This window comes from Culicoides brevitarsis, chromosome 2 (genome assembly GCF_036172545.1).
Source record: "Culicoides brevitarsis isolate CSIRO-B50_1 chromosome 2, AGI_CSIRO_Cbre_v1, whole genome shotgun sequence".
In the NCBI taxonomy this organism is placed as follows: Eukaryota; Metazoa; Arthropoda; class Insecta; order Diptera; family Ceratopogonidae; genus Culicoides; species Culicoides brevitarsis.
The window spans coordinates 42,782,249-42,807,014 of record NC_087086.1 but is presented as its reverse complement, the minus strand read 5'-3'; the positions used below and the strand labels follow the sequence as shown (position 1 = coordinate 42,807,014).

General features: G+C 27.9%; 2 protein-coding genes across 2 annotated transcripts; one reads left to right on the top strand and one right to left on the bottom strand.

Annotated features, from left to right (window-relative positions):
- The first annotated feature begins 3,631 nt into the window (after positions 1-3,631).
- LOC134829209 (probable cytochrome P450 313a4) lies at positions 3,632-4,355 on the top strand. Its single transcript, XM_063842207.1, has 2 exons — positions 3,632-4,121; positions 4,180-4,355. Exons 1-2 carry the CDS (start codon positions 3,632-3,634, stop codon positions 4,353-4,355), a joined length of 666 nt encoding a protein of 221 aa, XP_063698277.1.
- Positions 4,356-6,560: 2,205 nt separating this feature from the next.
- Positions 6,561-7,782, bottom strand: LOC134829208 (EGFR adapter protein-like). Its single transcript, XM_063842206.1, has 3 exons — positions 7,663-7,782; positions 6,817-7,591; positions 6,561-6,758 (listed from the first exon to the last, which is right to left on the bottom strand). Exons 1-3 carry the CDS (start codon positions 7,761-7,763, stop codon positions 6,561-6,563), a joined length of 1,074 nt encoding a protein of 357 aa, XP_063698276.1. The 5' UTR covers positions 7,764-7,782.
- Between the last annotated feature and the right edge of the window lie 16,984 nt (positions 7,783-24,766).

The following is a 24,766-nucleotide window of genomic DNA, read 5'->3' as shown; positions in this document are numbered from 1 at the left end:
ATAAAACGTAATAAAAATAAAATAGAATAACATGTTTGTTACTTCGTTGCTGACATATGGCATTTAGGAATGTAAGCAGATCAAAAATGTATAAAAAAAATAAATTATACAAATTTTATGCTAATTCCGCTAAAAATATTTTTCTTTAAATACTTCAATTTAGTTATTAGCATAAATTAGAAGAGATAATAAAATTTGCTGTTTTAATTTCTTCGTTCTTTTTTTTGTATTCTTATCTTATAAAACACTTTCTTACGTTGAAGGGTACTATTTGATTCATTTTATGTGTTTATTTTGTGATTTGGTACCTTAATATAAAGATTCAAGTATAAGTAATAGTACAAAGCTTAAGCGTTAAAGTTTGGTAAAAATAATTAATTTTTTTTTGAACCACAAAATTGGAACAGAAAATAAAAGGGATAAATCCATATTTCTTAATATGTGTTAATTTTAAGTTGAGTAGAAAGGTCGAATACAACTATTGTACAAGCTTTCTTGTCCTCAATCGTTCGATTGTCTTCTTGCATGCTCCCTTATATGCTTTTAAAAGGGAAGAAACATTAAAGATAATGGAGATTAATTCAGAATCAATGTTTTCTCACAAAAGGATCCCATTTATGAAGTGAAATCAGATATTCTATCTTGGAACAATATCAAATGTCAATTTTAATTTAGAGGCGCAAATTTGTGTTTAGCATGAAATAAAAGCAAAAAGGGTAAAATTAATGTTAGTTACAGAAATAATTGAGTCAGTAAATGACATGCATAAACTTACTATATTGAGTATGAATCTGAGTTTTGGAAAACATAGTTCGTTTATATTGATGCAAATTCTTTCGAGATAGATAGGTAAAAGTTTGACTATTATTTTTAATTTTTAAACACCGCATGGTTAAATTACATTTCTTTTTTTATCGCTTTAGGAGGATTTTTATGAACTGTTTTCTTTTATTAAATCGTTAGAAACGAAAATTATTGAGTATTTTAAAAATTATTTTTCAATTGACAACAAAACATTTCTTATTGAGCGAAATCATGATGTATGATGCAAATGTAAATGGCTTGAAATCTCATCTTGTTGTTAATTGTCTACGAATTAGTTTTTCTCTCCCTCAATTGCGATAAAAAAATAAAAATAAATTATTTACTTGGCACATACATACATAGTATAGATAAAATATTCATACTCACATTCGCAAAATCTCTATTTTCTGTTGATTTAACAATTTATTTCATATTTTTTATTTACCTGCTGCTTTTATGGAAAACTTATTTTTTATCTCAATCGAAAAACAAGGCAAAATATATTCAGAATATTTAGTTGTGTCGAAGATTTAAATAAAAAAAAAATCAATATTTGTGTAAAGCTCGAAGAAAAATATTTTATAAAAACATCTGGAATAGGGAAAATTAATGCAAAACAATTTCCTTCCGTTACCTGACATGACAGACGTTTGATAAAAAAACTGAAAAAAATAATCATAAATAATAATATGAAAAAAGCTGTTTGCCATATAAACAAAGCAGAAAAGAAATTTCTTATGCAGAAGATAAGAAAAAAGAGGAATTGCAAATTACGTTGTTAATATAATATTTTTCCGATTTCTTCATCCTATGATTGATTAGCAATTTAAATTTGTCTTTTCAAAGTTTCCATTACCAACACTTTAACAGCATATTTCATGACGAATACAAAATAAACATTTAGAATAAATTCATAAAACCGCACACAGACACACACCAAAACAATTTAATTGTTTTACCTACTCCTTGTTTGTCAAAAGTCATAACTTTTTTGCCATAAATTTCTCATTTTTATTTTTTTGTTGTTTAATTTGAATTTTACGAAGCACGAATATTAATTGGTAAATGAAACAGAGTACTTTGTATGTTAAAAAGGTAATGTTTTTCATCCTGCTAATTAGCTATAAACATGAATATTTCTATAAGTAAAGAAATATCCCACAAATGTTATATTTACCTATATAGATTTTAAAAATTAACAAATAATTCGTTAATAAATTTTCTCAACAAATAAAAGTACTCATAAAATAGGAACATTTTTTATGCAACAAGTGTTTTTATTATGTTGATTTTTTAATAATATATTTATTATTTATATTTGTTATCTCTCTGATTTAATATTACAAACGCACCTAATAATTAATTTTTAACAGGTAAAGGATAGCAGGAAGATCAAGTTACATGTATGTAAATTTTTAAATCGTTAGTGTGTGTAAGCAGAAAAAAATATTTATTTTGCAATTGTTAACAGAATTTTAAACGATGAAGGACAAATCGTGATTATTTCCAACTTACTTGAATTTACTATATATATCATTAGGAATGCAAACATTTAAGAGAAGTTAAGTTTGTTCTAAATGTTTTTTTAAAAATTATTTAAAAGTATTATTTTTCAAAGTATACTATGTTTAATGTTTCAAACCTTATATCAAATAATTTGATTGTCATTGCTTGCGGTAATAGTTATTACAATCAGTGAATAATTTTATACACACACAAACAAACAGATAACATAGTAAAATTACGTCAGAAATTGTTCGGATGCATTTTTTATACAAAAGATTCTTATTTAGGTTTTCGTAGATATACGTTTCATTGATCAATTGCAACTCGTTATAGTAACATCTATAAAAACATGCTTCTTGAATTCATTATTTTTACGTCTCTAATATTTTTATTTCTAATTGAAGTAAAAAGGCTTTATTTAAGTTTTCGTCTGAGAAAGATTGGCGGACCTCCCGAAATTCCTTTTATCGGATGCAAATACATCTTAATGACAAATAAAATAACAGGTAAAAACATTCTTTCAAAATTTGAATAGATTTTCTTATATTTTTTTTTAATCTTTCAGATATTGAATCTCTTTGTTATGAAGTTTGTACTGAAAAAACCATCAAATTTTTTGTACTGCATCGATTGGTAATTGTGACAAATGATGCTGATATATTGAAGCTTATTTTGACTAACAAGTCGTGCTTTGATAGACCATATATTTTTGATTTTTTGGATCTGAATTACGGATTAACTTCATCCAAATGTGAGAACATTGTAAATTCAATTTTCATATATCAATAATTTCATTGATTTAATCTATGTATGTAGTTAACTTTTGGCGACCATTACGAAAAGGCTTGAATTGCACTTTTAATCAACAAGTTATCAATGGTCTCATTCCTACGTTTGATAAAAATTACAAATTTATAACGAATGAGTTGGAAAAGTATATTAATCAAAAGCCATTTGATATACATGAAGTGATTTCAAAGGCTATTTTTGCTTCAATTAGCGAAACAATTTTTAACGAAGTAATTGACGGTGACTTTGGATCACATGAGTTAGAAGAGTTGGTTAATTAAATTCATTTCAAGTATATTTTACTTCTTTTTTTATTTATTGCAGACTCGAGGATATTGTTTGTCAGCGCATTATTAATGCTCTCCTTCATTTAGGTTTGATTTATAAAATGACTAGATTGTACAAACGAGACAGGCAAATTCGGCACGCAATCTATTCATCATTACAAAAATTCATTACGGCAAAACGCTCTGAGATTTTAGAAAATGACGATATTGAAAAATCTAATAATGTATTAGATAAGTTGGTAACAATGAAAGTGAATGGCAAACACTTGAGTGATATACAAATCATTGAAAATCTAACAAATATTCTTGTTGGAGGTTTCGAAACAACAGCATCTGCTTTAGGATATTGTCTCTTAGCACTTGCAATGCATCCAGAGATTCAAGAAAAATGTTTTGATGAGCTTATAAAAAAGTTTCCAGACGAAAAAATGGAACTAACTCCCGAAAACATAAAAAAACTCACATATTTGGACATGGTTATAAAAGAAACAATGCGTCTTTTCCCTCCGATTCCTGTTTCGGCACGACAAAATATGTCGGATCTCGATGTCGGAGACTACGTTTTTCCGAAAGATACCATTTTGGTTTTGAATATTTTTAAACTTCACAGAGATAAAGAATTATGGGGAGACGATTGTCTTCAATTCAATCCTGAACACTTCAGTCCTGAAAATATTGCAAAAAGACATATTTTCGCCTTCTTACCATTTACAGCAGGCAACCGAAATTGTATTGGCAAGTGTTTTATTTATTCTTTTGAATTCAATTTAGATTTTCCTTTTTCTCAAAACAGGAGGTAGATATGCTTTAACTTCCCTAAAAGTTGGATTGGCTCATATTCTGCGACAATACAAATTTTCAACGCCGTTAAAAATGAACGACCTTGTGTTCAAACTAAGCATAACATTGAAAATCACAAATGGATTCATGGTACAATTGAGCAAGAGAACGAAAGATGAACACGTTTAAGTTTAAAGCTCGTAAATATATAGCACAAAGATACAATAACTGATAAACCGATGATAAGAAAATATTTTGCCTTTGTCCTTAATTTTATCATATTTCATGCTCCGACACTTTTTTTTTTCACGAAACGACATTTGCCGTCACACACACGCACTTATTTTCATCGATTCGATAATGACGAGGGTAGACAACAATATTTTACCATCATTATCATTGTTCTTTAAGTTCTTCATTCCGTGCTTTAAATTTTTTGTTTGCGTGAAACATTTAGTGCCTCTCAACGATAAATATTTACACAACAAACCATACTTTTCATAAATAATTTGTTTCATTTCTCGTGGAATGGAGAAAAACAACAACAATGAAGTCGCATTAGAGGGTGAGTAACATAATTTTTCAACATCAGAGAAATGGAAACGAAACTAAAAGTGTGTTAATGGTAAATTATTTAGCGCCAAAATAAATTATCAATGTAAATTAAGAAAAAAATACTCTACTGAAGACGAATAAATTAGTTAATGAATTAAAGTCTTCAAATATGTTTTTGGTTAATTTTCTATTATAAAAACAAAAATTAAGTACAGATAATTAAGTTAGAGAAATGACAGTTGAACAAATATTGACACATCTTTCATTAATGGTAAAATTCGTTAAAATATGACCCGCAAAGTGTTTTGTTGTTAAAAATGAAACACTAAAATTTGAAAAACGAAATGTATTCGTTCTTTTTTATTTTCTTTTACTCTCAACTTACGAAACGAAAGTAATAAGGCGGAAAATCAATCTTGAATTAATTTGTTTATTGTTTTCCTTTCGACTTCCTTATTCTATTAGCCTACTATTTCCAAATCAAACTAAAATTGGAAATAATGCAATCTTTATTTTTTTTTATCAATTTGAGTTTGATTTAGTATCGGATTTCACTATCCCATGTCGAACATCACAAACAAATTTTCCGATTGAGATACAACCAAAGTAGAATTGCGTCATGACATGAATTTTCTTCGTTTTTATGTTCTTTTCACCACTAATACCACAAGACTTTTCATCGTTTTACATCACCTCTGCCAAAACGTGACAAATTCTGCACGTTTTTTCACTTTCTTCGATAAGGAAGATTTTTTTTTGTTATCCTATAAAGAAATTCTTGAGATACGTGTCTATAAAAATATATAAAAACTGTGAAAAGTAGCTTTAGTACGAAGCTAAAAACGAACGAAAGAAAGATAATAATAAATGAAGAAACGAAAAACTTTCCCACATTTTCATTTTATATTTTTTATGAGTTTTATTACGCTATGTACGATTGTATGACTTTCTGATATAAAAGAAAGATTTCATCGATGTGCAAGCCATGTTCTAACTTACTTACAGTGTCTTACGTTACCAAAATAAAATTGATTTTAGTCATCCCAATGAAAGAAGAAACATTTCACATATGCAAGTAGACTTCATAAGAAGACTTCTCGTAATAACTTTTCACATTATGTGATTTTTATGTCTTTATTTTATTTGGTTTGAATCTACTTAATGTTTCTGTAAGGAGTGACTTGCACGCTTTTACTCAATGTGCAGTTATTCAAGTTTTCAACACATTTAGAAAAACACAATTCAATTGTTTTAGAATAATTTGTTTCATTATGGATCAAATTCAAAGCTCATTCGATCTCATTTTTTTCTCAAACTACAAAGGTAAATAAAAAAATTCTACTCACAATTGAATGTAAAGATAAAAAGAATTATAAAAAAGAATGATAGAAAAATAAAAACTCTCAAGTTATCTCCAAATTAAATTTATAATTTTTTTCTAAATCAGTTGAAATATAAGTAAATTCAGTGAAACAGATAAGCGATTCTTACCTTTGACATTTTTACGAATAAAAAAAAAATCTTAAAATTTCAACAGTATTTCACGGACATTTATTTATCAATGCTTAACAATTCTGTGTGCTGTGTATTCATTTTTTATCAGTAAGTTTTCACTTTAATGTTATACATAATTAAATAAATGAACTTTTTTGAATGGAAAGTTTTTAGTTTGCCTTATAATTAATTTTTTTAAATATAATTATAGTTTTGTTAGTAACATAGTTTAACAATCACGTTCATTTAATTTATAAAGTTTTCGTGTTCAACTTACTTTATTACAATGGAAAATAAAATTAAATGAAGCGTCAGGTTCATTTGTTGTACAATAAGTAAAAAGTTTTAAGATAAGTTATTAGCTATGTTCAATTCTGAAATGATTTTTTTTAGGTCGTTGTAACTGTTGTAATCGTCTTCCTTCCGACTTTTCATAAGGATATTTTTGGGACGAGGAAGTGATAATGGAACTGGCAGCATTTCTGGCATAACAGAATGATGCGTAATCAATGCACGCAAAGTTGAAAATTCTTTCGTGAAGCCCTGAAAATGTAATTTGAATTAATCATTTATTTTTTGTTGTTGTTGTCATATGTTATACCTTTATTTTATACCCTCTTGAAGTCCTGAGAATTAAATAATGTGCAACTTTTGGTCCAGGAGGACTTGGAGTTCGCACGGATAATGCAAAACAACCGACTTTTGATGTGCTTCGACGAACGAGAAACGCGCCAGGTGACTGTTGAGCCAAAACTTCAAGCGATATTTCACGAGGAAGGCCTTCTTGATACCATGCAGCAGATCTTAAATCATTTTCTTCTACAGCATTTAAACTATCAGTGCGTTTGATTGTCCCAAATAATCTTGGCAATTTTGTGGGAGATGACGACGCGCTATTTGTTTCTCTTTGTATTAATTTACTGCGTCGCCGATTATCAAAATCCAAGAAATTTTTTTGTTGAGGGACTTCATAATGTTTTGTATCATCGGCATGAACAGAGTTGAGACTTTGACGACAAGAATCTCCAAATTTGTGTGCAATTATCTTGTTGAGATCATATAAGGTTTTATTGTGATTCTTGTTGTCGACTTCGTCGTCAAAGAAATTTTTTGTGGGCGACGGAGGCGAAGATTTGTTTTGCATGAGAGGTCGATATTCATCCGTCGATCGAAGTAATCCAAGGGCAAGGCGTTTTACAAGAGTCGGTTTATCAAGGAACTTTTTTGTTGCCGTTGTCGTAACAGTTCCATTAGCAGAAATGGATGTTGTCGTACTTGTTAATAATTTTGTTGGATGATGGATATTTGCGTTAGTTGGCGAAGGACCTTCCTCAGAACTTGTTGACTTTAGTGTAAGATTCACATTTTCATCACAGCTATACAAATGTTTTGCAATTATGTATATATCAAAAATATTAAGTGTATTGAAATAAAATAATATACTTACACATATTTTCGACCAGTATACAACGTATCCGGTCTTTTAGTTTTCTTTGGTGTCTCAATGACATTCATGTTTGCGATATTTTGTGCTTTTTCTTCCTCCATTCTCGTACTTGGTAGTCTATATAGAATCTGATTATTTATTTATTCAGCCCAGAGGGATTTCCCTCAATCCAATAAAGTTGTACTGAGCACTGTTACAGCTTCAATCTATGGCAAAATATACAGTATAATAATTCGTCTCTGTTGACCCAAAATATTGTCAGGAAGAGCTCGTTTAAAAGGTTTATGATGTTTTTCTATTTATATTTTTTGGTCTATTGCTTTCCTTTTTGTTCTGTTTTTGGGTATTGTTCAAACTTTATATCATGTAGGAACGATTCACGTGAAATTCTCTCGCCATACACTTGTTTGACACATTTTAATTGCGTTACAAATTTAATCAAGTTTTATTTTTAATATAGGTACAAATTATTGTATCTTCGCTCTTTGTTTATCTGGAAAGAAAATATAATTATCAATTCAGGTTGATTCTGTAATATTTAAAAATAATCGTTTATATTTTAGAAGAAAAATATAATTTTTTGGTGTTCATAAGTCTCATATAAAGTAGACAGTAAAATAAAAAAAGACGGGCATTAAGGCATTCATCGCGTTGCTATGAATGACAAAAAGTCAAAACGAACAAAAAATGTAATAAAAAATTCTTAATCCCTTTCCCATTAGTGCCAAGGATTACAATCTTCACTCTCTTTCTCTCTAAAGTTTTGCACAACGTCGCGCAAATAGACAAAAGAATGATGATACAATAAAACTTTAATTACGCTTCTTTTACTTTCGCTTCATTTTCTTCCTTTTTTTGTTTTCAACATAGGAGCATTTAAAATATAAATGCAAAGAACAATGTACGCCGACTTAACTCGACAACGACTTTAATTACACGAAGATATTCTCCGCTTCTTTTAAGTTCTATTACAAAAAAGAACAATAATCATTTAATTTTTTTTTCGCTTATTTCCTTGTTAAAGTTTTAAAAAAATTATTTAGTTACGAAACTGTTGTTGTCATTTACATAATCAGCGAGATATTTTTTGATGGGACTCAATTGTAGTAGTATATAAATTTTGAATTAGCAAAAGAACAAAATTATGGGTAGAAAATCTAAAGCAATATAATAAGTAGAATATTTTTGTTTTTGACACATAAAAATCTGCTAAATCATGACATAAAAACAAACATTAAATTATGTGAAAGCAGCCATGAAACATTTTTATAAACACGAACTGAAACATTTTTTGTACACATTCATAAATATTATGGTAAATAGTCAAGGAGTAATATTTAACAAAAACTATTTTTTTTTATTCACAAATTGTAGCTGTAGTTACAATGTAATTAAAAATTTCCATAAATTTTTTATTACGTTTTGTATGAAAAACACAAAGACATGAAAATCTCTGCAGTTCTGCACAAAAAATTACAAAAATATTATATTTGTAATGATTTTTGAAAGTGTGTCTGATATGTTGTTATGAATCAATATATGCTCAAGGCTTTTGTGATTCGAAACAAGGACAAATTTCATGTTAATGCTCTTTTTTCTCATTATTTTTCGTCAAAATTTTCAGAACGAAACTTAATTATTTAAATTTACCTAATATTTTTTTTTATTTGTTTATTTTATAAAAATTTGCAGGTCTATTTTTTTATAACACCAAGCAATATTAAATCAAGTTATATTCACACAATTTGTGACACATACCGAAAATTTAATAAGTTAATTGAAAGTGATCTGTTTTCATTTCATCACTTACGATATTTTGAGAAACAGATGAAAGAAGCAAGACGACAAATTGATGACATGACTTAGTTACGTGATGTTGGTAAAAATCAATCGTTTTCTTCGAAAGGATGAGGAATATTGATGGACTATTAAAGTTGGATGTATCGAAAGCATGTCATCGTTAGTCTTTTTACAAATTGGTATATAAGAAAATGTTTTCTATTGAATGGGATTTTCGATTGATTTTTCCTCATAAAGAAATTTTCAATCACGTTTTATGTTCATTTTATTCCATTTTTTCCGTCTTTTCATCCTTCATTGTTCAATCATTAAGCTGGAAAAACAGACAAAAAGTAAACATCAAACATCTTGTTGTACTTCGTGTTCAAGACAACAAAGTAATGATAAAAAAATCAGACAAAACAGGACTCAATATTATTTTTTCTACTCAGTGAAGCAAAAAACAGAAAGATAAGACACTAAAGATATATTTGCCTGATTGTATTTTTGTCAATTATTTTTTGTTTGTCATTTCTTGTTTATTATAAAAAAAATCACAAAGAGTTGCTGGTTATGATTTTAGAAAACTTAGATGCCAAAAGCATAACAAATTTATTATGGAAAAAAATTCAATTTATCGATATCAAACTTTAAACTGAATAATAGAGTACTTGACAAAAAGCGATTTTTCATGAAAATTCAAAATGTGAAAAAACGGTCTGTAGTATATATTGTCTTTTCATTTACTCATTGCTCTTTTACTTTAATTCAATGCTCAGTCACATTTTCCGTAACACATACAAAACTTTATTCTGAGACAGATGTACATTTTTTTCATGAAATGTTTTTCCTCGTCGTTCTACTGTTCTTTTCGCATTAAGTTTCTTCAATTTTTTGTAACATAAAAAGGAAATTAAACTTCGAACTTGAACATGAAACATGTCTTTTTGTTCATCTCTTAGCAACTATTTACTGCCAAAAAGTATATGTGTGTTTGTTTGTACTGTCATGTCTTCTGTTTTCCTCCTCTGTCTTCAAGGTTTTTATCTGTTGTCTCGACAAAAATAAAATCTATAGGGAAGAAAGAATTTGAGAAAAAATGAATGGATTTGTCATCATTGTCAAACAATGTGAAAATCACAAAAAGAAAGACGCGGTTGTATTTTTCTCTTCATTTAAATGTATTGATAACCTATAATTAATTAGAAGAATAAAAATTTGTATATACATATAAGCAAATAAATAAAGCATATCTACATTAAAAGATTCAAATATTGTAAATTTATGAAGGAAAATCTGAAGGTTTATTTGCTTAACTTAGTTGAATGAAAATAAAATAAATCATCATCACAAGTGTGCCTTTGCTTTGAATAAAAACTAAAGTAATAAACGCACTTTTTTATTAGTTTTTATTTTAAATTTTTGTGTCCATCTATGGTATGGTACTGAATGGAAATTTATCTAAATGTAAAATGAAATGAGAGACGCAGCAACAACATAAATATTTGCCTTTGTATAAACTAAAATGCTCGAGTTTTCAATGGAAGGATCGCATTTTTAGTGCATGAAGGAAGTGCTTTGCATGGCCTAGCAAAAAATTTGCATTATTCAGTTTTTTATTCACAAACAAAAACAACTATTTTGTATGGCTGCAGTTTTTGCTATAATTAAAAAAAACCTCTTTATTGCATTTTTTTCTGCAATATTTTTATCTTTTATGCCTAACCTGAATGTTGAATAATTTTAAATAGGTGCACATGTAATGAAATAAGTAATATTTGTACATTCAAAAATGATGGATTCATAAAATTACTCCTTCAAATTTAATTTTAAATAGATTACATTATGTTATTAATTTAACATTTAAATTTGATGTATTTCATCATTTTTTGCTGATAAAGTTCATCTTGTTTTTAGAGTTTGCTTTCTAAAAAATTTCCTTTATATTTAAACACAAAAGTAAGAAAAGCAAATTGTGACAAATCTAAAATAAAATTTATTTTCTGAAAATTCGTTTAGATCCATTCATTCAATAAAGTTGCACACTTGGGTATCAAACTCAATTCCGTATCGTGACTAACGTTAATTCGAAAAAAAAGTTAATTGATTGTAAAAACGTGATCCAAGTTGATACTAATAGACTTTTGATTTAATGTACAGGAGGCGGAAAAAGATTGCAATTCAATGGGCTGAAATATCTATCTGAAATACCTTCTACGTATAGGTCGCATGAATGACAATTTTTGAACTTCTCATGCATACTAATTATATTTCTATCAGTTTTTGTGAATGAATTTCTGGCAGGATTTGCTACCCAGATGGAGAAATGCAGCAGCTTGAATGAAAAGCTAGACGAAAGAGTCGATCGTGTGTAAAGTAAACAATCAAAGTTAATTTAAAATCGATTATAAAGTTAGAGAGAAACAAAAGAATGAATTCAATCTTTTTGATAAACATACAAGTCACAGATTGGTAGACGGCGCAAAATCCATTATTTCTGTTTTGTTGCTGTCCTGTCCTATAAGAGACACCTTAATCAGATATACAATGTATGTATGTAGTATTCATTAAATAGAGTTGACTGAATTTTTTTTTCGTCCTCGTACACTACTTGTGATAATGATGATGAAATTCATTCTCATTCTTTTTATATTTTCATGATTGTGCAAAGTTAGTTTATTTGTGAGCCCATTTGGAAAAAATAAATAAACTGTGTCTTCCATAAGTGAAGGTACTTTCAGCAATTATCATCAATTTCAAGTTTAGTTTGTGTCATCATCGAATCGTCATGATTACTTTCGTGCCTGTTAAGAATTTAATTTGATTTAATTGTCTATCCTTTTTTCTTTTATGAGTGATGAGGAGAACATTGTAATCTCTGTTTTGGGATTTTTTAGGAGCAAAACTGTAATGTAAATCGGTATGATATGAATCAGAAAAAGGTAAATACACGAAAAATCCATTAATTTATCCTTAAATTACTTTGAAATTGCAGTATTTTTTTGTTATTTTTAAAGGAAAAATAAGGTTTTTAGGTCACACGCTCAGAAGTCGAAACATTAATTGCATCGTTTGAGGTAATATCGCACTGCTTTTTATGAACTATAAATATAAAAGAGTTGCTCATGGTGTATAATTAAAGTCAACGAGCGAGACAAAAAGGTGAAATATCAATTCATGACAACTGACAAGCAGGTTCTTTGATGTTGGATGAGTGATTTTAGTGGTTAATTAAGGAATGTTGCAAAACATATTTCAACGTCAAGTTTTAGTAGAAGCAGAGTATTTTATTTTAAAAATAAAACCCTCAGAAATGCACTTTTCACACATATTTACATATTGAGATACGGTGCATATCACATTCAAACATCAAAGCGTTTTAATTTAATTTTCCACTCATCTAAACTGTATTAAGGAAATTTCTACAGTTTTTTTTGAATACGTACTCAACTTCTGTTTTCATGCACATTTTTGCATTTTTGAGTATCTGAGTAGATTACACAAAAAAGGGAAACTGTTTAATTAATGAAAGAAAATCTCGTTGTTCATTTTATTTTTACTGATTGAAAATCACATTGTTGCTGTAAAAAAAGAGAAAAATAGATATTTCTTAAAATATGTACGCATTTACTGCTGAATTAGAGCGTCTCAATAAAACATTTATTATCATTAAAACAGTAAAACAGCAAAACACCCTAAACTACCTCGAGGTTTTGGCAGATATACAAGTTCTCATTTTAATGAACAAAAATGATGATGGTGAAAATACATTGTACATTACTATTTCATTGTTTTTCATGTAAAAAGTACAATGTCAGGAACATCTAATGAAGATAATGAATTTCGTATGCAAAATGCAAGACTTTGTCATATGTCGTTACACTTTCATCGTCGTTGATATGAGAACATAATTAATTACTAAAAGAGTAATTTACTGAATACTTTTATGTAATTATGAGAACAGTGTTTTAAAGTGATTTTGTCAAAATTTTGAAATGACTAAAGCCGTTTTTGAAAGTTGCCGCTAAATGAAAAATCAAAGCATTTATACTATTTACAAGAAAGTTGTTGAGAATTTAATACATACATGACATCATTTTTGTACAAAAATAGCAAAAAAAAAACAATTTCCTTATCTTAACGAGCAGACAAGCAACAACTAATCACGTACAAAAATAAAAAAAAATCGTTCGTTCTTTTTCGCTTAGTTCATTGCTTTTAATATCGCACTAATTTCCATGTTAATTTCATATTTTCCATTTGACTTATTAGAAGAATTTCATGTCATTAGTTCTAAAAAGTCAAAAAATGTTTGCCTTCTGTATTTTTTGTTTTTTTTTACCGAAATATCATGACAAAATGCCATACATAACAATCATGCTACATTATTAAATGACCATTATAATTTGCATATACGGCAAAATTCGGTAAAAGCTATAATTATATTGTTGCTGACCAAATATCAGGCAAAAAAGGGGGAACAAAAATTCCATAAATTGAGCGAAAGCAGTCAAATAAATATTTTGTGTGCAAAAATGAGAGTTTGTTAATAGAACTAAAATTGCTAAAAGACACGAAATTGACCGGCACTGTTCGTGTCTATTTCCAACAAAAATAATATTTAATGGATTATTTAGGAAAATCAATTATGAGGTAGCGAGCAAACAACGTGACCAACGAGCTACTCATTTGGTTACTCTTCAAAGTTTTCATTTTAATGGTCTTCGAATGTTGAATTACATAACTTGTTGAAGTGCATCATCACTTCAAGTAGTAATAATTTTGTAAGCGTATAAATAAATTGAGTATCCTATTGAATTTTGTTCGCCAACATTGTTAACTCTTTAACATGAAGAAAATGAATATTTCTTCGCAATTACGGTTTAAAATATTTCCTTAAACTATTTTCCAACCTATTATTTTACTTTAACGTAAATTGTTTGAAAAAGATTTTCATACTTCGTCTTTTTGCACTGCCATACAATTACTTTGGTCGTTTTGTCAGAAACGAATGCAATAAGTGTTTACATTCTTCGTTATGTATGCAGAGTGCACCCAAGCTGCAAGTCAAACACTGGCATTAGAAGATAATTTCTCGAGCAACGATATGTAGGAAGGACATTTTTTAAGTAAAAATCAACGAATGTTTCCAAATTATACAGTTTATATCGAAAAACATTTTGGACCGCTCTATTTTCTTCTTTTAGCAGACTTTTAGCAAATCTTACAGATGAATAATAGTTTGTCTCTCATTTTCTGTGTGTGTCTGTGATCCTGCTTTTGTTCAACGTAATTCTCCTTTAACAATGTTATTATGTGACCTGCATTTCCCTAATCACTGTTCAAAGCACCTCTTCTGATGGGAAAACTTTCAAAAATACTCACAAGGAGAGTGTTCGAATGGGAAAGTTATTCAAGTGTAAGAGAAGAAGAATAACAATAATAATCGAGGAAACCAAAGTGTAATTTTAGTTGTTAGTTGATGATGATGTGTAATAATGACTTTGTTTGTTGTCACAAGTGCAATTGACCACTTTAATGTGTTTTGTATTCTGTCTCTCTCTCTCTTGTTCTCTTTGACTTGTTTGCATGTTGACACAAAAATCATTCACACTTCTATGGATCACAACTTAGGTAACAATAATTAATTTTCACCGGTTGCTGTGAAATTTGTAAAGCGGGGAAACTTTTTCAACTTTTCTGACATATATATATATATATATATTGAATTATTTTTAAATTGTTTGAGGTAAGAAAATCATAACAATAGAATAGCAATAAATAATTTAATTAAATTCATGAGAATATATTAAAACGTATCTCAATAATTTACGAAAAGAATGACAACGTCTTAGGACAGCGACGATTTTAATCGATATATGCTACTTACATTGAATGAGAAAGAAAATATTTCGCTATTTTCCATTCAACTTACTTCATAGTTTTCCAGACAACTGCACAAACAAGTAATCAAAATCATATTAAAATATGTTTTTAATTTTTTCCTTTTTCTACCTTTTTGCACACCTTAGCGATTGATTTAAAAATAAACTAAATGAAGAAAATACGCTACGAATTTTATTAAAAGTTTGTTCAACTGGAAGGAATTGTCTTAAAACCCTTTTTTGTTTTATTTTTATTAATTTTACACTTACTTAACGCTGTTTCTCTTAAACGTTCCGCCTTTTTTTTTATAGGTTGTATTTCTTCTTTTATAAACATCAATATTTTGTTGATTATCACTCTTTTTATTAAAAAAGGAATAAATTGCTTTAAACATTATAATCAAAAACTTAAATTCAAGTCTAAAACAAACTGTAGCCATTTAATTACTCTGACCAACTTAATTTTTTAACAGATATAGTGTCAAAAGGCTATTGGTTTACAAATTCTATGACAAAAAAAGTAGAAGAAAAATTGTATATGGAACATTATTTTTAATTAACCATTTTTCTTCCGTTTCTTCGCACTTATATTTGAGTAAAAATAAAATATTTAATAACTATAGTGATGATGAGAAGGATAAATAAAAATAATCTCAATTTTGATGAATGGACTAAATAGCATTTAACTTAATTGGGGTTGTTCATATATAAATAAATTTGAATTAACAGTACAAGAACCAAATGATTCTTTGTTTGTATAATACTTGATATCATAAGTATTCATGCAAAAATATAAACAAACAGGTAAAATAGCAACAACTGCTCGATTAATTTCGATTTAAATGAACTTCTAAAGCGTTCTGTTAATTTGTTTGTGTTGCAAGTCAGCCTGCAGTTAAATGTTTGTTCTAAAATTGGTTTGGTATGCAAACACAATTAAGAGGATTATCGATTCTTAAGCGTTTTATATTATTTTGTATTCTTTTTTTGAATATTTTATAAAATTACTTATTTCAATACGAAAGTCAGCTTTTTAAAATTATTTAAACTTTCCTCAGAAACTTCTTAATAGTTATCTGCTACGTGACAAGCATTCATGTTTTTCGAACATCATCTTTTTGACGTCGAGAAGGAAGTAAAAATAATGAAAAAAAGAAAATAACTCCAACGAGAATAATTTACTTGTCCTTTGGATTTAATCGACATACGCAAACAAACAAAAAAAAACGCGAAATATGACAAGATTTGCTACCTCCGTGACTAATTTAAATAAATTACGAGAAGTGAAAAAGTTTTAGCTGTTTTTTTTTTGGTAAAGTAAAAATATATATTCCTTTGTTCATTGGTGTCGAGTTGTAAGTTATTATTATTACTGATGATGCGACGACAAAAAAGTTACAAAATTTCGCGTTTTTAACAAAAGAAAATATTTTAATAAAAAAAATGAGATTCGCACTATAAACTGAATGACTTTTGCGACACATACAATAGAGTAAGAATAAGAATAATTTTACGAATGACGTCAATAATATTTCAAGCATACTGTGTTAATACTTTTGTCGTTTTCGTTACTAAAATCCATTTCTTTTCTTTTCATGTCAATTTTAAATGGTGTTTCACATAAAAAGGACAACGCCGCGCTCTCTTGGCTCAGTTTGGGTAAAGAAATATAGCAAGGTCACAAAAAGCGTGCGTTGCTAACATCAATAATCGTTCATTTAACTATAGGGCGTTATGTTGATAAGGTTAGCAAACGTTGATGGAGACGTCAGGTAAATTAGTTTTTTTTTATTAACGTATCGAGTAGAACTTATTTCAGCCTTTCATGACACCAAAATGCTTCAATCTAGCAACTAGCAACAACATAAAAAGCTGTTACCATTTGGTATCAAAGTAATTTTTTATTCGATATTTTTGTGTTGGTTCCAAAATGTCGACAAAAAAACTCTTTTTTATGCATGCATGGCATGCAATCGAGCCACTGATATAAACATCGCCACGTGCAATATATCATTTTGTCGTTATTTGTCGTCGCTTTTTCTATTTTTTCCTTTCATATTGAAGTAAACAATGTTTTTCGTTTTCCAACTTTCAGTAAACAAAAAGAGCTTTGAATTAATTTGGCCTGATTTCTGCTTTTTGTATCGTGATAACAACTTCAACGATGATGATTGACAACAAATACACAGTTAGTTTGATATTTATCAAATATATCGTTTAGAAGTATACTCGTTTGATTTGATTTTTCGAACGTAAACTGGTAAAAAGAGGCAAACAATCATTCCAATATGGATATTGAAAGAATGTCATAAATTGAATCCTCAATACCTCCAAAATTCTCGTTTAAACAAAAAGTTTATTTATCTCGAATTTGACTTGTTTTTATAATTTAACAACAAAAAAAAAAACGATGTTAAAAAACCAAAGTAATTTGTCGTTTTTCTTAAAATTTTAATGTTAAAAGTTTTTTTTTTCGTCATAATTGATGTTCGCGAATTAGCATAACATTTAAATAATACTTGAATAGTAATTACTCTTCATAGTCTTTAATTTATTTTTGTAAGTTAACGATAAAGTTAACCATTTTCAAAAGTTTTCAAACATGCTCCTAAACGTTGTTTAATTTTTTTGAGTCAAATTTGGTTCATTCCAAAAATTGTTTATAAATATCAGTAAAACGACCTGTGTAAATTTTTTTCTTTAAGATTTTTAACTGAAGGTGTCTTTCCATATGCATGATTTAATGATAACTGTTGGCAATGAAAAAGTAGCTATTTTTTTTTTATCAAATTTGAATTTTAGTCTGCGTTTTTCGTTTTTATTTTCAACTTATGTCGCTGCATGTGTTTTTTTTATAATGTTTATGTTTAAGTTTTGACTTTTTGTGTGTTTTTTATATATTTAGAAGGAAGAATTTAATCAAGAATGAAGCATATAACACAGTTGGATACTTTATTTTTTGAATACATAAGTATATTTTAGTATAACAACAACGACAACTCTTACTGTGTGTCAAGCTTTTCATAACATGAATAAAAATATGGTTTTTACCTTTCCAAATGACAGATGATAAAATATAAATGGAGGTGACGCAGATAAACTTTTCCATATCTTTTATTATTTGATTTTCTAATATAATAATTTTACTGCGATTTTTTTAAATATTTTTGCCTTCACAAATATTTTTTCTTTTCAGATTCTTTTCTATTTTTTAACAATTTTTTCATGTTATTTCTATTTTGAATTATATTAAGACACGAAATCAAAATATTTTACATCATAGATTTTGACGCGTCCTTTCGAGAAGAAGTTTCAAAATAAACTAAATTGTTGTGAATCAAAAGCAAAACATGCAAGTAGCGTTTGTGTTGTTGGAAAATTGTTGTTTGGGGAGACGAGAGTTTTGCGTGTTTCAGTGTGGCAACCGCACAGTAGACGACTATAACAAGATTCTCTCTCACGGCTTACTGTAGTATTCTGATGTTGTTTAATACATGTCACAAGCAATAATGGCTTTGTAAAGCAAAATTAAAAAAAGGGATGGGAAAATGGAAAACTGTACGAAACATCAAGGTTTTAATTTTTATATTATTGAACTGTATTAAATATTTTATTTTATTTTATTACTATTTATATTTTAATAATACTTCTTAATAAAATTATATATTAATTTTATAGACTTTTTTAATACTACCTACTCTTACATTAAAAAAATTTTGAAATTATTAATAATTTTCATCCCTGATAAAAAAAATAACACAAAAACAAGATACAAACAAAAATTTTGATAAAATAATAGTCAAATGCCGCTTTTGATAATGTAATATTTATATGAAAAGCAAAACACTCTCTTTCTCTCTAAACACACAATGTTCAGATGCTTCGTCGCCAGAAGGGGAGTTTTCATTCATGATTCGTTTTATTTACCTAATGTTCTTTTTCTGAACAGAAGAATATCATCAGAACGTAAACAAAGTGAGAGTAGATCCATTGCGCATGCATATTTCTCATTTCCATTCGGTTTATAATATTTCCATTGGATTGCAACATTAATAACATTTTACAATATCACTAACCGACCGTCGGTGTCGTGAAAAACAAAAAGTCACGGGCGGCAAATAGTTATAAATTAAAATTTTAAGGGAATGAAAAACGGCAACCTGTTTATGTCATCGTCGTTCTTGTTTATTCTCGTGTTTTGTTGCCGTGTGACACAATATGATCATATGTCTTCATACATTTTTTGCTGCTGTGAGTTTTTTTTTTGTGAATGAATATCCCTTAGACTTAGAAGATATGTGCATTTTCGTAATAACGTGGTAATAGCAGGTACATGTGTTGCGTGCGGTTTCAATTCATCGACTTTGTTTGCCTCTGTTTTGTATCTGAGACTCGTATTTTTATCTTTATAACAGACCTCCGTCGTTCGTGTGAATTTTTGTTCGTGTACCTGTGATAAGAAGAGAAAATAGTTTTTTTTTACATTTTACTGTTTATGCCTTTAATGGGATCAAAATTCAGTCATCCGGGAGAAGAGTGCTGAAAATTTGTGTGAATTAAAAGGATACTCAACAACTAATTGCCTAAAAGGATGTCTAAGCTACACGTTTTACAGAATGTATATACATATGTATTGATACAAAAGTGATTTGACCATTAGATTGTCTGACAAAAAAATATCAGTTTCCTATTTTTGTTCACTGAAAATTTTTTCTGTCGTTTCATGCATTCGGTTCAATTAAAGCTTTAAAATTGAACATTGTAAAAAATCGATATTTTAATCTAATGCTAATCGAGACAGTTTTGTTTTGCAAAAATTCAAACAAATGCCAAATCAAACGATTATTTGTGGGGATTTATAATTGTGACAGAAACGAGACTTGACTGCTTGTGAACATTTGAAACTGATTGATACCCGAAACATTTCTTTGTGTATGAATATATTTGAGAAAACTTAGGAAAATCATAGAACAGGAAAAGTGTGTAAGGAAAATTTATTGCTTAAAAAACATAAAATTGTTTCTTATTTTGACTGACGTCTTGATTATATACATATGTTCCTCTAAAGGCTCGTTTACGTTATAAGAACAAAATAATAATTAGGAGATACAAATATAGTTACAAATATAGATGATACAAATAGTTTTATTTTATTTTATCATAATTAATTCCATATAACAAATTAAAATAAAATTCATTTACCTACCTTTCATATTATAAGCAATTATATAATAAAAAGGAAATATCTGATTAAAATTAAATGTATGAACATCGTAAAGTAATAATTCATTTGAGTGAATTTTAATGTAAAAAAACTTATCAGCATTACAGAGGAGTGTTTATGACAATTTTGTGAAATCTGCATCTGAAAGACTGAAACGTAAATTCGCAGACGACAAAAATGTGCAAATATTATCATATTAATATTTCAAGAGAATCATTACCGAAGAGAAACGCTATCCAGATAGAGAAATAAAAACGAGGGAAATTGATCCTTTTTCGTATCGCATGTAAACAACAACTAAAAGAAAATTGTGTACATTATAAGATTAAATAAATGCGTTTTTGGTCCCCTTATTGGTTATTTGCGAGCAAAGACTAAAATTTCATTTCAACGTCAACACATTCAATTTGCATGTCGTTAGAAAACGTTTTTTGTAACTTCTCATAGTTCGGAGTACAATTTGTCGTGTGTTACAAGTAAAGCTATCAATCGAGGAGAAGTCAAAAAGTGATGTATGAGGTCTAAAAAACAGGATAATGCTTTTAAAATATTTTAACGTATCATACATGATGAGTTTTTTTATCTTGCTTTTTTTAGATTCAACGGGGCGAAAAAATATAGGAGGATGCATTTGGGGGTGCTTTAACGCTTGCGGATTAGGTAATTTTGTTTGAGGATTTGCTTTGAAAACATCAACATTGTCTGAAACCAACCAATAGCTTATGGTGAAGAAGATAATGGTATTTAAATAAATTGTTGGAATAACGTAACAATGCCAGAAAATATTGAATGAAAATTAAAATAATGTTATCTGATGCCTTTTTAGCTTTTGTTACCATTAACTATAGAACTTTGGTACGACAAAAAAGGGCATTGAAACGTATTTAAATAATCCTATTAGACCATTAACGGGTCCTGAACTCTCTTTCGCACTCGAACTTCAACAATGGCGTTGATTTAGATTGTTAAATACCAAGTTCTGTTTAATATTTTTAACGGGAAATGCCGGTACAAAATGAACGTCTGATATGTCAATAAAGTCTTTTCAATCACTTCCATGTTCGCAACAAGCTACGAGTAAATAATACATTATTCCATAAACGTTTTACAACTAAAAAGTGTCAAATAACATTTATTTTGCAAAGCTGAATGCACTTTTTTTGAACATACGCTTTTATGTGACAATAAGAAATATTAGAGAAAATAGTAAACATGTTTATTGCTTGTTGTCTGTCGGTAAATATTTTTCCATTTTTCGTCATTGATGATGCGTGCAATAATAAAAAACGAAAGAAAAAAACACTTATATGTATTTTCAGAAGTAAAAAAAACATTTGTCATCCGACACGAAATGTTGTTTGACAATTTCGTTTTGTAGTAGTTTGAGTTGTTAATGGGCAGATTTTCAGAACCATACATGCAATTTTTTTTTTGAACTTTCTAATGCTCCTTATTGTAAATAATATTTTAAAAATATTTTTAATTGTTTTCACGATTCAAAGATTTTTAAGTTCTCAAAATTAATTTAAAGCAAATTTTATTAAAATAAGTTAAACATAAAATAGTAAAAGGTAAACTCCTAAAAACCATTTCAAGTTCTTGCAATTCATCGTGACAAAAAAAAGGAAATTTTTCACACATTATTCTCACAAAAGAGCTTTTTAAAAATTAAACAATGGCGCTTCAACCCATTATTTTAATAAATAACGTTTTTCCTCCGTTGTTGTTTACTTTTTTTCGAGATCACCCACTTTCCTTTACTCTTTTTTCCTTCTTCACACATTGTTACACAAACACACTCTCAGAAGCGACGAAGTAAGAACAACAACTGAGCTAAATACTAATTGCATGTTTAACAAAAGTTACTCATTCAACTTGTTCCTTTGATGCTATTAAAACCGGAAAGAAAACAACAAAAATCGTGACTATTACCATCTTTCTGTGGAAGAGTTGCGAGTGAATGTGAATGGAAAAATGTTGAAAAAGGTATATTTGCGTCGCGTATACAGAAAGTAAAAACACTTATTTTCGCTTTAGATATAAATAATGAGACTTGTCTGACTCTATTGGGAAAAGTGTGGATATGCAAGAAAAGTTACTTTTAAAAACACGCCTTGATTCGTGTAATTTTACAATAAATCAGAGATGTGTTTGTGACTCAGACAAACCAAAATTTATTAGAACAAAATTTGATAAAGACGCTAATTTCAGATTCTATGATATTCAAGCTTATTTAATATGAATTATAATAATATTTACTTATAGAAACATAATTGACGATTTATCGAATGTCGTTCAATATTACAATAATGAATTGATTTATTTTTAAATCTTAAAATACTAGATAGATTTTATTAGTTTTACTTCCAAGAAATGATGCAAATGATAGAATGAACATATTTATTTGGACAAAGCAAAAGTATGCTAAAATTAAATCTCAAGCCCAAAAAGTATGATGAAATTTTTGGCTCGGGTATTTAATCCTAAATATGCCTTAATCATCGTCATTTTTCTTTTTTTTCTGTTCTTTTATGAATCAGTACTATTGTGAAAATTGGAAGAATGCAAAAAAAAGAAATGAAAGAAAAAATCTACTTACAAAATTTAATAAACTGCGTATAATTGATGATGGTTTTTTCTTTTGTAATGTAACAATAGACGGTTTCGCCATCATAACTGAATGCCCTATTTTACCTTCATTCAGTTGGTTTATAAATGATGATTTTTCTGTGCGAATAAATATGAAAGACTCATGCAACCTTACAGTTCTGAGCGTATTTTATATTTTCAGATACAAATTATTTTCTTCTCATTTCGTATTGTGAAAAACTTGATTATATTTATTTTATATCCGATGGATAAAACAGACAAACAGTTTGCTATATATCCAATAAAAAAGCAAAAAAAGATTTTCTATAAGTGAGCAATGTCAGTCATAGAATGAGTTCAACAAATCTATTCTGGCATTTCAACAATTTTTTGTAATTCTTTTCTTATTTATTTATATACTTCCTCCGACTTTTGTACTCCTACTTAGTTTGTACTTAGTTCTTAAAGGTTTCACTGTAATAATAAATTTTATATAATATACGACTATAGAAAAGACGACTAAAAAGGTAACAACAATATGATTATTATTAAAGCTGATGTTACCTGTCTCGTTTATGTCGTACTTTGTCTTTTTTCAACTAAAAAAGTATTTTTTATAAATAATTGAGTATGTCGTGTTTCATAAACATTGTAGAAGAAAAAGAATATTCTTAAAAAAAAAAAATAATGGAAAATTGTCATTAAAGACAATTTCTCTATTTTGCTTCCATAAAAAACAGGGTTTACAATAACTTTGAAAAGCTAAAGTGTTTTATCCTTGTAGCTTACTGTTTTATTTATACTTTTTAATTTCATTTTAGTTTAATTTTAAACATTCAGAAATTTTTACATTTTTTTTTAAAAATTTTAAAATTTTTAGAGTCATTTAACCTTTTATAATTAATTTAAGACAAATTTTATTGCATATATGATTTTTTCAATTATTTAATAATTTTTTAAAAATTAATTTATATATTAATCTTAATTAAAAAAAAAAAATTAACAAATATTTTAACAGTCGAAAAATATATTTTTTAAATATAAATTTTACAAAAAACATAAATAGGAGAAAATCGAAAATATTTTAAATTATATTGTCTTGATTTATAATGAAACTCTGTATACAAATATATTTTAATCGTATAATCTCATTGATAATTGCGAAGATTTTATGACAACGATTAGTTTTCTTTTTTTATAATTCAACCCTAAAAAGCATTTTACTTTCTTCAAATAAATGACTTTTCTTGCGAAATGAAAAGATTAGTTTCGTCTCTATTTTCATTTGATTCTCCATTTGGTTAGCAAGATTTTTCGTCAGCGTTCAAAGAATTTTATTAAAAAAGAAAAATTAAATAAAGGCATACACAAAGATAAGAAAAGAGAAGACTTATTAAAATATAGTAGAAAATGAAAAGAAGTGCTTCTTTTCATAATGAAATAATAATGAAAATGATCTTATCGTTAACTTTATGATTTCGAGTTTTGTGAAAAATTTTCTTTCAATTTTTCATGGCAGTTATTATTATTATTGCCTCATCAGATAATAGGTACTCCACACTGAAATGGATTCTGGCAATTGAATTGATGTTGAATGATAAATAAAATCCATTTGCAAAAAGAAATA

Excerpts from the sequence above, each read along its gene's own strand:
- LOC134829208 (XM_063842206.1), bottom strand. The coding sequence starts at position 7,763 with ATGGAGGAAGAAAAAGCACAAAATATCGCAAACATGAATGTCATTGAG. Across the intron at positions 7,592-7,662 it reads TATACTGGTCGAAAATATGT|CTGTGATGAAAATGTGAATC; the intron begins GTAAGTATATTA and ends ACATTTGTATAG. Across the intron at positions 6,759-6,816 it reads CAAGAGGGTATAAAATAAAG|GGCTTCACGAAAGAATTTTC; the intron begins GTATAACATATG and ends TTACATTTTCAG.
- LOC134829209 (XM_063842207.1), top strand. The coding sequence starts at position 3,632 with ATGAAAGTGAATGGCAAACACTTGAGTGATATACAAATCATTGAAAAT. Across the intron at positions 4,122-4,179 it reads AGGCAACCGAAATTGTATTG|GAGGTAGATATGCTTTAACT; the intron begins GCAAGTGTTTTA and ends TTCTCAAAACAG.